Source organism: Vombatus ursinus, unplaced genomic scaffold (assembly GCF_900497805.2).
Source record: "Vombatus ursinus unplaced genomic scaffold, bare-nosed wombat genome assembly UNPS02011334.1, whole genome shotgun sequence".
NCBI lineage: Eukaryota > Metazoa > Chordata > Mammalia > Diprotodontia > Vombatidae > Vombatus > Vombatus ursinus.
Window position 1 is genome coordinate 897,939 of NW_020951112.1, and position 12,697 is coordinate 910,635.

General features: G+C 42.4%; 1 protein-coding gene across 1 annotated transcript in view; it reads left to right on the forward strand.

Annotated features, from left to right (window-relative positions):
* The window catches only part of PAH (phenylalanine hydroxylase), an 81,435-nt gene that overhangs the window by 42,923 nt on the left and 25,815 nt on the right, over nt 1-12,697 (forward strand). The window contains exon 4 of the mRNA XM_027855867.1: nt 2,354-2,442. Within this exon, the coding sequence (XP_027711668.1) occupies nt 2,354-2,442 (89 nt within the window). The remainder of the gene's footprint in view (nt 1-2,353; nt 2,443-12,697) is intronic.

Here is a 12,697-nt window from a genome sequence, read left to right on the forward strand (position 1 = left end):
GATAGATAGATAGATAGATAGATAGATAGATAGATAGATAGATAGATAGATAGATGGCACAGGGTGAGTTGAAAATGAAGGGCTCACATCTGGAGAATAAAATTAAGGGGTAAGAGAGGAATATACTAGGAGAAGGAGAAAGGGAGAGGTAGAACAGTGTAAATTATCCCACAAAAAAAAACAGAAAAGAAAAGTCTCTTACAGTGGAGGGGAAATGGGGGAAGGTGAGAGGGAGTGAGTGAATCTTATTCTCATAGAATTTGACCTAAGGAGGGAATAACATACACACTCAATTGGGTGCAGAAATCTGTCTTACCCTACAGGAAAATAAGGGGGGAAGGGGCCAAGAGAGTAGGGGAATTATAGAGAGGGGGGCAGATTGGGAAAGTGAGTAATCAGAAGCAAATACTTCTGAGGAGGGTCAGGGTCAAAAGAAAGAATAGAATAAATGGGTGGGTGAGATAGGATTAAGGGAAATAGAGTTAGTTTTTCACAGCATGTCTACTATGGAAGTGTTTTGCATAACTGCACATATATAACCTATATTTAGTTGCTTGCCTTATCAATGAGGGTGGGTGGGGAGGGAGGAAGAGAGAAAATTTGGATCCCAAAGTTTTAAAAACACATGTTTAAAAAAAAGTTTTCACATGCAACTGGGAAATAAGAAATACAGGAAATGGGGTACAGAAATCCATCTTGCCCTATAGGAAAATTGAAGGGGAAGGGAATAAGAGAAGGGGGGGAGAGATAGAAGGGAAGGCAGACTAGGGGAAGGGGTATTTAGAATGCATGCCATCTTGGGGTGGGGGGGAGGGTCAAGATGGGGTGAAAATTTGGAACTCAAAATCTTGTGGAAGTAAATGTTGAAAACAAAATAAGTAATAAAAAATTACCATTTGCAATGGAAGAAACTGAGGCCCAGGAAGGATAATTAACTCAATCAAGGTCAGATCTATAGTGAGTGGAGGGAATTGGTCCCAGTGGTCTTTCCTCTGTATCATGATGTTGGGCCACGGGGAGATCATGTTGGACTAGAGCAATCAAAGAAGACTTCATGGAAAAAGTAGGACCTCATATGAATCCTGAAGGATCCATAGGATTTGGAAATGCAGAGAGGAGTTACCAAAGTGGCCCAGGCTTTGAAGTTGGCCTCCAAGGCCATCTTGTCCAACCTCTTTATTTTATGGAAGAGGAAGCAAAGTAAGATGACTTGTAGATAGAATGTAGTGGAGGGAAGATTTGAACACTGGTTCTCTGATGATGAATGCAGCCATCTTTCTAAAATGCCATACTGCTTGAAGGTAGGTGGTTGGGGTCTGAAATGGGCATAGATGTTGGGGGAAGGAGAGAGGAAAGAGATATCATTAAAGGAGGCCAATGGGAAGATATCCTGGTATAAAGGGAGGCCTTTTGTTGAGGTATAGTGGGAAATAAGGGCTGATAGAAAGGACAAACCATGATGGAAAGCCTTGAATGCCTGACTCCAGAGCTTGATTAACTCTAATTTTATCTTTAGAAGTTCCTACCTTTACCACTTATAAGCTATGTGGCCTTAGGTTAACCACTTCACCAGCTGGATCTCTGTTTCTTCATCTGTAAAATGAGGAAATTGAATTATATTGAAAAGATACAGGGTTCTATTGGTGAAAAGAGGTATTATAGTATAGTAGGAAGAATGCTGGACATGGAGCCAGGAAGGTCAGAGTTCAAATTCTGCCGTATACACTTACTGGTTGTGTGAACTTAGGGAAGTCACTTAACCTCTCTGACCCTCAGTTTCCTCTTCTGTAAAATGAGGGGGCTGGATTCAATGACCTCTAAAATCTCATTCTTCTCTATATCAATGATCCCATGGTGTGAGTACTCCTAACATCAACCAAGATGATAGGTTGTAGGTTCTCTCTTAGTTGCTATGGCTCCAAAATTCATCTTCCCATGGCTAGACTACTTCTTGGTCAGACTACTTTCTTCACTTAGCTAGGATGGTTCTTGGATGACAAGAGGTACTATCTATTTCTAGTGCTATACTAAAAAGCCTGTCTAGTTTGTAATTAGTTTTTCATAGAAATATCTCCCAAGAGCCCAGGGTTGCATCATGCTATGATGAAGAATCAGAGTGAGACATTAGTAATGGAATTTTAATATTAAATTAAGAAAAGAATTTAGTAAGGGGTTACTGCTTGAAAAAAAAAGAAATTCTAACATGCTTTCGAGACTAATACCATACATTTTTGTAGTGTTTATGGATAGGGGTTGTTAGTGTCACTGTTTTCATGAATAATTGATATGAAAAGGTTTCCAACTAAAACCTGGAGGTTGGATTGAAAGAAATATGTTCCTTTCTATGTTTCAGTGCCATGGTTCCCAAGAACAATTCAAGAGCTTGATAGATTTGCCAACCAGATCCTCAGCTATGGGGCTGAACTGGATGCAGATCACCCAGTAAGTTGGACATCTCCCCCCCTTCCTTCCTCTCTCCCTCCCTCCTTCCTTTCCCTCCTTCCCTCCTTCCTTCCTTCCTTCCTTCCTTCCTTCCTTCCTTCCTTCTTTCCTTCCTTCTTTCCTTCCTCCTTTCTATTCTTTCCTTTTTCCACCCCTCCTTCCCTCCCTTTCTCTCTTCCTTCCTTTTTTCCTCCTCTCTCTTCCTTTCTTCTTCCACCCCTCCTTCCTTCCCTCTCTCCTTTCCTTCCTTCCTTCCTTTCTTCCTTTTCTTCCTTCCTTCCTCCATTCTTTCCAAACTTTATCTCTTTTTATTCATTTGTAAAATGAGGGGTTCAGCTTTCCATCACTATCAAATGCTTTCTCTTTGAAAAGACTCTGACTCAAGGTAGTACTATAAAGTGAATTCTATGAGTGCTTGGGGAGATGGGTGTCACAAAAAAGAAAGGGGGTTAATGGACTGTCTGGCAACCTCAAGTATTTTCTTCTTAAAGGACAGCAGCCCCAGAAGGCCTGGGTTCAGATCCTGACTCTACCAATTACTATGTCCAAGAATTTACCTCTTTGGACCTCATTTTTCCCACCTGTAAAGTGAAAGGGTTAGACTGTATGACCTCTAAGGTCCTTTTCAGATAGAAGTTTATAATGCAATGAAATTCAAAGGCTCATGTAGGCCTCTAGGATATGGAGACCCATCAACAAGGAAAAGAGGGTTGCCTTGACTATCCTGAGACTTGGGTGTGATGTGTGTGTGTGTTGGTTCAAATGCACCATGTCTTTTGTAAATATATTGTTAACCTGTTTGCTGATATATCTGTGAGTTAGAAGGGATCTCTGAGGTTAATCAACCAGCCAGTTAGCATTTAAGCCCCCAAGATGTGCCAGGTACTGAAGTCCCAAATAGATAAAAGAATCAGTCCTACAATTTATCTATTGGGAAGCTTTCATTTTATTTAGGGAGACAAAAGGCACAAATGTAAGTATATGCAAAGTAAATACCAGGTAATCTTAGGGGAGAGGGTACTAGATGCTGGGGAAAAACCAGGAAAGTCTTCATGTGGAACAGGGGTTCTTGTTCTGGGATCCATAGTCCATTAAGAGATGTCAGGGGGTACATGAATTTGAATATGAAAAATAACTACTTTATTTTTACTAAATTATAAGTGATATTTGGGTCACTAGGTGGCACTACAGAGGATAGAGCACTGGGCTTGGAATCAGGAAGACTCCTCTTCCTGGGTTCAAATCTGGGCTCAGATACTTACTAGCTATGTGACCCTGGGCAAGTCACTTAACCCTGTTTGCCTCAATTTCCTCATCTGTAAAATGAGCTGGAGAAAGAAATGGCAAACCACTCCAGTATCCCTGCCAAATGGAGTCACAAAGAGTCAGATATGACTGAAATGACTCACCAACAAAGTGAAATTTAATACTGCCTTCTTATTTAAAAACATTACTCTGAGAAAGAAGTCCATCCATTTCACCATAGTTGTCCATGGCACAAAAACGTTTCAGAACCCTTGATGTCAAAGGTGAGACTTGAACTGAGTTTTTGTTTGTTTTCATTCTTTTATTTTCAAGTTGTTTAAAACATTTAAAAAATAACCTCCTTTGTTCTGACTGCTTCTAGGTTTCTTAACATTTACTTAAGCAAGTAAAGGATCACGTTTCTCTCATCCAACAGAGGGAAACAACTTGGAGAAAGGGAAAAATGCTTGTCAGCCCTTAAAATGAGTCTAGAAACTCAGCTTTTTCATTTATAGTCACCATCTGATGACAAGCTTCCAAATGAGGTTTTAGCTCAGTGAATGCATAGAACCACCCAGCATAGCTTTCCTAGGATTCTTTATCTCTGGATAGGTTGCACACATATACTCAGAATGTTGTGAGGGTCAGAGTTGATGCAGTGGCAGACAAAAAGCCAGTGGGATGAGTGGTATGTTAGTCAACAAGCATTTATTATGCATCTACTATGTCCAGGCACTGTGCTAAGAACCAGGATACAAAGAAAGGCAAAAGACCTGTGCTCTTAAGGAACTCAGTCTAATGGAAGAGACAACATGCAAGCAACTATGTACAAATAAGCTACAGACAAAAGAAATTGGGGGTACTGAACAGAGAGAAGGAGTTAAGACTAAAGAAGGCTGGGAAAGGCAGATGCCTTTCCCATCTTTCACAAAAGATGAGACATTAACAGAGACTTGAAAGAAGAAGCCAGGGAAATCAGGAGGTGGAGATGAAGAAGAAAAGAACTCCAGGCATAGGGGACAGCTGGTGCAAATGCTGGGAGTTGGGAGTATAAGGAACAGCAAGGTCAGTGTGCTTTGATCCTAGGTTCTTTGTCCAGTGGCCAATGGGAAAGTTGATGCTTCCTGTCTTCCAGGAGAGGAACAAAAGGAGTACAGCTGACAGTGAGAACTCTTACCAGTTAGTGGGCATCATGGGCACTTTTTAGCCAACTTAGTGAGAAGGCTCTCTATCCTTTCATTTGTATGAAGTTCTTGATGGGGGAGGAAACCATGACCCAATCTAAGCTTTGTCTTGATTTGATATCTTTGATAGATCAATCAATCAATCAATATTTATTAAGCACCCGCTATGTGCCAGGCACTGCATAAGTTTTAGAGCTAGAAAGGACCTTGGAGTTTAACCAATCCAACTCTTCCCTTCATTTTTTTTTATATGAGAAAAATGTGGCCCAGAGAGAGGAAGGAACTTGCTTGTCCAAGCTCATTCAAAGTCAATATTACATTCGGTCTTGTCCAAATCATACCCTTCCTCAGTTTCTTCACATGTCAAAATGAGAGGGTTGGACCTGTAGGCCTGTGAAGTCCTTTCCAGCCTTGGAACAATGTTGCTATGATCTCGTTGCCCACTATACTGCATGATTGGTCTGAACCCCAACTCTTGCCTGGGGTACACTTTTGCTTCTGGTTCCCAGCTCCCCTAAATGCCTCAGTTTGCTCCCCATCTCATAATCTCATCCTCTAGATTCTAGAGTCTAGAATATCTTTCCTCACTTGTTGGGGAGGATTGTAGAATGGTCAAGGTCCCCTAAGCCATATTTTCCTCTGGTTACCTTCATGTTACCCAGGGTACAAATGTGGTCAGTTGTCAATCTGGTTAGCCTTTCTTAAAAAAAAATCCAGCTAACATCTCTGACTTCCCTGAACTTGAAGGACCATGAATATTTTATTGTAAAAAATAAAATTTATCAGGTACACTGATTCCCTCCACAAAGAGTAGGCGGCAGGCTCGTGGTGTTCCCGTGATTTGTTTAAATCAGGCCCTGGGAACGAAGTCCAAGGACAAGGCAAACCCTCTTGGGTGTTTCTCAGCACCCCCAGAGCCCCCTCATACAAGACCATGTGGCCCTGGCTATAATGTGTGAGATGGAAATAAACCCTAGCCTGGGAAACAGAAATGTTCTTTCCAAAAGGACCCCCTGTTCCGAGATTACTGTTGTGTTGAATATGATCTCTCTTCCTGCCTCCACCCTGCCCCCACCCCTCCACCCTGACCCCTGGGTCTTGGCAATTGGAGCTGGAAGATGACTTATAATTCATATTGGGGCCACCAGGCCAGTCACTTGGACAGGGGTTTGTTTTCTGGATGGAGGGTAAAAGGCTCTCCCAGTCTTCCCACCTACTCCTGACCCAGTGTGAGAAATGAAACAGAAAGAGAGGAGAGTAACTCTCCCTTTGCCAAGTCCTGTTCTAGACGTCAGAGGCTTAGGATGGGGGAACTTAGAGAGGCTCTAGTTGAGGTCTCTCATTTTACAGATGAGGAAACTGAGGCCCAGAGAGGTTAAGTGATTATTAAGAACAAGGGGAAAGATTTGAGGGGAAAGGTTCTCTAATACCCATTTCAGCCTTCTTTCCACTATACCACAGACTCATAGGATCAGAGTCAGTAGACACTTTGTGGGCCATCTTGTTCAACCCTTGTCTGTATGAGATATACCTTCTCCCATATTTCCAGTTGGTGATCATCAGGTCTTTACTGGAAGACCCCTGGTAACAGGATCTACACCCACTTGAGGCAGCTCATTCTGCCTTTGGAGAACTCTGCCACCTAGGCAGTTTAATTGACATCAAGGCTAAATTAGACTCTGCATCCTTCATTCTCCAGGCAGCTAGGTGGTTCAATGGAGAGAGGGAAAGACATGGAATCAGGGAGTACTGAGTTTGAATCCTGCCCCAAACCCCTAGGTCAGTTTCCTCATCTTGGGGGGGGGGCAACACATAATAATAGCACCTACTTCCTAGGACTGTTGTGATGGCCAAATGAGTTTACATACAAAAAGTGCTTTGCAACAGCGATAGTGTTCCTTATTCTGCATATAAAAGTTATTTTGTCTTTCGTGTGGATGCCTTTTGAATTTTTGGACAGTTGTCACATCTTTGCCTTATTCTAGGGGGTTGTTCCCTTTTCTTCTCTGCTCTGCCTCACCTCCAGTTTTCTCTTCTCTTAGCTGAAAATGCCCATTCCTTTCCTTTGATCCTCATAACCTGAAGGCTCTTCACTATCTTGATTGCCCTCCCTTGGACAATCTCCAGGTAATCACTGTCCTTCCCAAGTTGTGGGGCCCAGAACGGAACACAAAATTCCAAACCAGGTCAGTGAAGCAGGACCATCACCTCCTTTGTTCATAAGCACTTCACTTAAATCAGCTTAATTGGCAGGGGGGAGATGCCTTATCCCACTGTTTGTTCTTATTGAGCCCAATTCTACCAACCCCCAACCTGTCCACGACTCCATGAAACGGAGTGCAAGTCGAACTTGCACTATACAATCACTTTGAATGCTTTCAATCAGTCAATCAATCAATCAACAAACATTTATTATACATCTACTACTATCAAGCCATGATCTTATAAGTGATAATTCTGTGTATACAAAAAAATAATGGCAGAGAAGGATAAAAAGATTTTACACACACATGCACACACACAAATACCCTTAAGATGAAATGGGCACCTTCATATTCTTAACAACAATGGGCATTTCAAGCATCATATGGCATTATTATAGGATTGCAAGGTTTGCAAAGCTTTTTGCATACATTATCTCATTTAAGCTTCCTGACAACACTGGGTGGTAGGTATTATAAGGACCATTGTTCCCATTTTACAGATGAGTACAGAAAGATGATGACTTACTTGAGATCTTATAGCTTCTAAGAGTGGGAGGTGAGATTTGAACCCAAGTCTTCCTAATTGCATGTCTACCTCTCTATCTACTATACCAGAGGTGTCAAATACAAAGCCCAGCAGGGTCCCCAGCATTCCTGAGTGTGGTCTGAACCAGATTAAAACATAATTGGGAAATATTATAAAATGAATAAGCAAACAATGAATGATGAAATATAAATAAATAACATTGAATGTGATAGAATATAATAATAAATAATAAAATAAAATAAACACAGATAATATTACACTTTAATGCTAAGTTGATATGCAGCCCTGAGGGCTTCTTATGTACTGTTCTATTTGAGTTCAACACCATAGCACTACCCCAGATTTCCATTTTTATTGTTTGGATAAAAATTTGGATTAAAAATTTGGCCACCATAAGTGTGTATCCAGAGTGGGAACCTAATTCTAAGATGTAATTCTTGCAACAACTCATTAAAATAACAAAACAGTGAGATACTATTGTTACCTTTCATGAATAAATGTCACCTCTGGCTATTGTTAGGGGTTTAATTTTGTCCCGAACCAAAGCAGAGCTGGCTAGTTCATATGGATGACGGGACCCCTTGTCTTGGCCACATTAATAAGGTGAGCTAACAAACACAATTGGGGCAGCTAGGAGTCACAGTGGATAGATCGCCAGGCCTGGAGTCAGGAAGATTCATGTTCTTGAATTCAAATCTGGTCTCTGACACTTAATGGCCATGTGACTCTGGGCAAGTCAATTTACCCTGCTTGCCTCAGTTTCCTCATCTGTAAAATGAGCCAGAGAGGGAAATGGCAAACCACTTCAATATCTTTGCCAAGAAAATTCCAAATGGGATCACAAAGAGCTGGACACAACTAAATAGCAACAACAGAGAATATCTATTTCCACCTAACGGGACAGAGAGAATTGTTCCCCAACTACCACCCTTTTTCTTATTTTACAGGCAGGGCTGGGAAAGTTTGATTGGTTATTCAGTTTCCTACGTAATGAAACTCATAGAATTGTTTGCAATGATTATGGCAAGAAACCTTTAGAGGGGTGTGTGTGTGTGTGTGTGTGTGTGTGTGTGTGTGTGTGTGTTTAAATCACGTTGTGTCTTACTGCAATATGTTTGCTCCCTCCCTCCCCCCTCCTTCCCCAACAATTTATTTTCCTGTCAAAATATACTGAGTTCCATGCTGTGCCGTCCAAATTGCTGCTATTAGTTTAATTGAGATGGAGCAATTATAAATAAGTCCCATGCAGTGCCTGCTGAAATTGCCGCTATTAGTTTAAATGGTGACAGGGTGATCAGTCATTCACCAAGTACTGCTAACTCCCTTCTTATTGCAGCCCCTGTGGGTGACAGAAGACCTGGGGTCCCACAGAGGCATAATAGTCATCCTGCTGACCAAAGGAAAGGGAAATCAGGCCCAGAGAGGAAACTAAATGGGGGCCTGAGAGCTGGCTTCAAGGATCTGAAGGGTTGTTATAGGGAAGAAACTTGCTGGCCTTGGGCCCCAAAGGGCAGAATGAGGAATGATGAATGGAAACTGTCACGAAGCCCATGTTGACTTGTCAGAAAACCTTCCTAAAACTTAGGTGGCAACACTTTGGGGGTGGCTGTAAAGGGGATCCTTGGTCATGACAGTTAGACTCAACTGTCTCTGACATCACTCCCAACTCTAATTATCTGCGATCCCACAATAGGCTCAGGTCTGGAGTTCTAATTAGACCCACAGAAGCACAACAGCACAGACAAAAATGACCACGGTAAGGTGAGTAGGGGAAATAGAGTGGCAATCCTACTTTTTGTCTACTCATATTCACCTCTGAAATAATCAATTATCATAGGATTTAGAAATAGAATGGACCTCTCAGACCATCCAGCTCATCCTCACAGATGAGGAAACTGAGGTCAATGGAGGTGAAGTCACTTATCTAAGATCATGTGGGTAGTGAGTGACAGAGGGGGAATTTGAACCCTGGTCCTTTGACTATAAATCCATTTCAGTCTTTTCATTGCATGGCACTACATTGATGTACAATAAATGTGGGAAAAAAAACAACAAACAAAAAAAAAACCACAGATGCTGACATCAGAGGATTCTGGGTTCAAATCCCATCTCAGATACCTACCAGTTGTGTGACCCTAAATGAGTCATTTCATTTTCCTGTACCTCAGTTTCCTCACCTGTAAAATAAGGGAGTCAGACTAGACAACCTCTGAGGTCCTTTCTGGTTCTAGGTCTATAATTTGTTTAGCTCTTTGGGCCTCAGTTTCCTTCACTGTAAAATGAGTGGGTTGGACCAGATGAGCTCAAAGATCCCTTCCAACTCCAGACCTATGATCCTATAACCTCTCTGGGTCTCAGTTTTCTCCTCTGCAGTACAAGGCAGTCTCTGAGATTCCCTACCAGCCCTAGGTCTCCAATTGTATGATCCCATGAGCTTGTTTAAAGGGGTCATTCAATGCGTGTGTGTGTGTGTGTGTGTGTGTGTGTGTGTGTGTGTGCGCGTGTTTTGGAGGAGGTGGCTTCCAAAAGTTGAAAAACATCTCCTGAAACATCAAACCATCCACTGTCATGAGAGGTCCCTCCGAGGGGGCCCTGCTGGAACAAACAATTTCACAGCGTCCCCCTCCTGGGACATTCGGTTCTTCCTGCATTGTGTGAAGTCTCCTGACGGTCCGAGGTGCAGCTTGTCCATTTCCTTCTGTGGCCATAACTTTTAAAATGAAAATAACAGTTAACTCCAAAACCGATTGCCTTGTCCTTGAATGACCCAAGATTTCTGAAGGAAGAAAGATCGATGAAAGACCTGCCAGAGAATCTGCTAGGGACAGACACTTTCTGGCCATCATTATCCATTAAATTTATTGAGCCAGAGTCTTCCATGTTTCAGGAACTGGACACAGTGATGATCTGGAAGGGTTGGTCTAGCCCAAGATAGGATCACACAATTGTACATTTAGAGCTGGAAGGGGACCTTGACGGTCGTCTAGCCCCACCCCCCTCATTTAGTAGAGGGGTACACGAAGTCCAGAGAGGGGAAGTTGCTTGCCCAAGGTCATACAACAGAAGCAGGATTCGTACGCAGGTCTTATGCCTACACATTGAGTTCTCTTTCCCTTGGATGTACTATGATAACAGAATTGTTGTGTTAAGGTTCTAGGTCTTATCCCGGGCAAGACATTTTAGACTCTTAAGAAGAAGGGACCTCAGAGGACATCTAGACTAGTTCTTAACATGAATTTCCTCTAGAACATACCCAGTAAGTGTTCATCCAGCCTTTCTCTGAAGGATCTCCATTGAGGCAGAACCCACTATCTCCTATGGCAGCTTACTATGTATGCACAGTTTTAATCTTTGGGTGCCTTTTCATTTTGTGAGACCCAATCTGTCACTCTACAACTTCCATCCTTGTGTTGATCAAAAAGCATTTATTAAGCACCTACTATGTGCTGGGGACTATGCTAAGCAATGGGCATGGAAAGAAAAGCAAAACACTGTCCTGACTCTCAAGGAACTCAGAGTCTAATGGGACAGATGACATGCAAACAGCTACGTACAGAAATGATAAAGACTGGATAAATTGGACATATTCAGCAGAGGGAAGGCTCTAGCAATAAGGGTGATCAGAAAAGGTGTCTTACAGAAGGTCAAACTTTTCGCTAAGGCTTTAGGGAAGCTGGGAAGCAGAAATGAGGGAGGAAAGAGTTCCAGGCATGGTGGACAGCTGATGAGAACATCCTGAGTCAGGAGATGGAGTGTAGTGTTCAAGAAACAGAAAGGAAGCCAATGTTGCTGGATCACAGAATTTGCAGGTGTTTGGGGAAGTAAGGTGTAGAAAGGCCAGAAAGGTCAGAGAGGACCAGGTTATGGAAGACTATGAAAGTCAAACAGGATTGTTATATTTGATCCTGGGGGTAATAGGAAAGCTACTGGAGTTCATTGAATGGGATAGTGGGACATGGTCAGACCCAGGCTTTAGGGAGATCACTTTGACAGATGAATAGAGGATGGAGTGGAGTGGGGAGAGACTTGAGGCAGGCAGAGCCACTAGTAGTCATTGTAATGATCCAGGTGTGAGGGGCAGAGGGTCTGCGCAGGGGGTGGGAGGTGTAGCAGTGTCAGAGGAGAGGACGGGGCATATTCAGGAGATGTTTAAAGTTAGAAATGACAAGACTTGTGGACTGATTTTGGGGAAAGAGAGAGGGTGAATAGGCAAGGATAACATCTTTGAGTCCAGGGAACTGGAAGGCTGGGTTGTCTCTAGTTCTGATCTCTAGCACCAAGCAGACCAATTTTGTTGTTCAGTTGTTTTTCAGTCATTTCCGACTCTCCTTGACCCCATTTGGGGTTTTCCTGGCAAAGATACTAGAGTGGTTTGCCATTTTCTTCTCCAGCTCATTTTACAGATGAGGAAACTGAGGCAAACAGGATGAAATGATTTGCCCAGGTTCACACAGGAAGGAAGTGTCTGAGGCCAGATTTGAACTTAGGAAGATAAATCTTCCTGCCTAATTCCAGGCCCAGTGCTCTATCCACTGTAGCACCACCCCAACCAAACCCTCTGTTTAAAGACATCTCTCATATCCTTTAAGTGAGTCTTTTTACTCTCTGGGTTAAGCATCCATAGTTCCTTTACTTGATTCTCATGTAGCATGAAGCCCTTAATTCCCCTGCTTGCTCCAATCTGGGCCTGTTCCAGCTTTACAGTTTCCACCCTAAAATATTGCACTTATACCTAAGACTTTTGTTAAAACTCACTAGAGAGCATTCCAGACTTGGGAAGAGCCTATTCAAAGACATAGAGTTGAGTGTTGTAATGTTGTGTACTAATATGGCATCCACTCCCTCTTTCTCTCTTTGGGTTGGCTCCCTTATCCTAAACTACCTTCATGTTGGCAGGTTTGGATTCCAGCTATAGCCACTCATCTACTATTTAAACTCTCTCTCTGCCTTTCGGTTTCTCTGTCTCTCTCCCTCCTTCCCTCTTCTCTTTGTCTGTTTCCTTCTCTTCTCTTCTCTTCTCTTCTCTTCTCTTCTCTTCTCTTCTCTTCTCTTCTCTTCTCTTCTCTTCTCTTCTC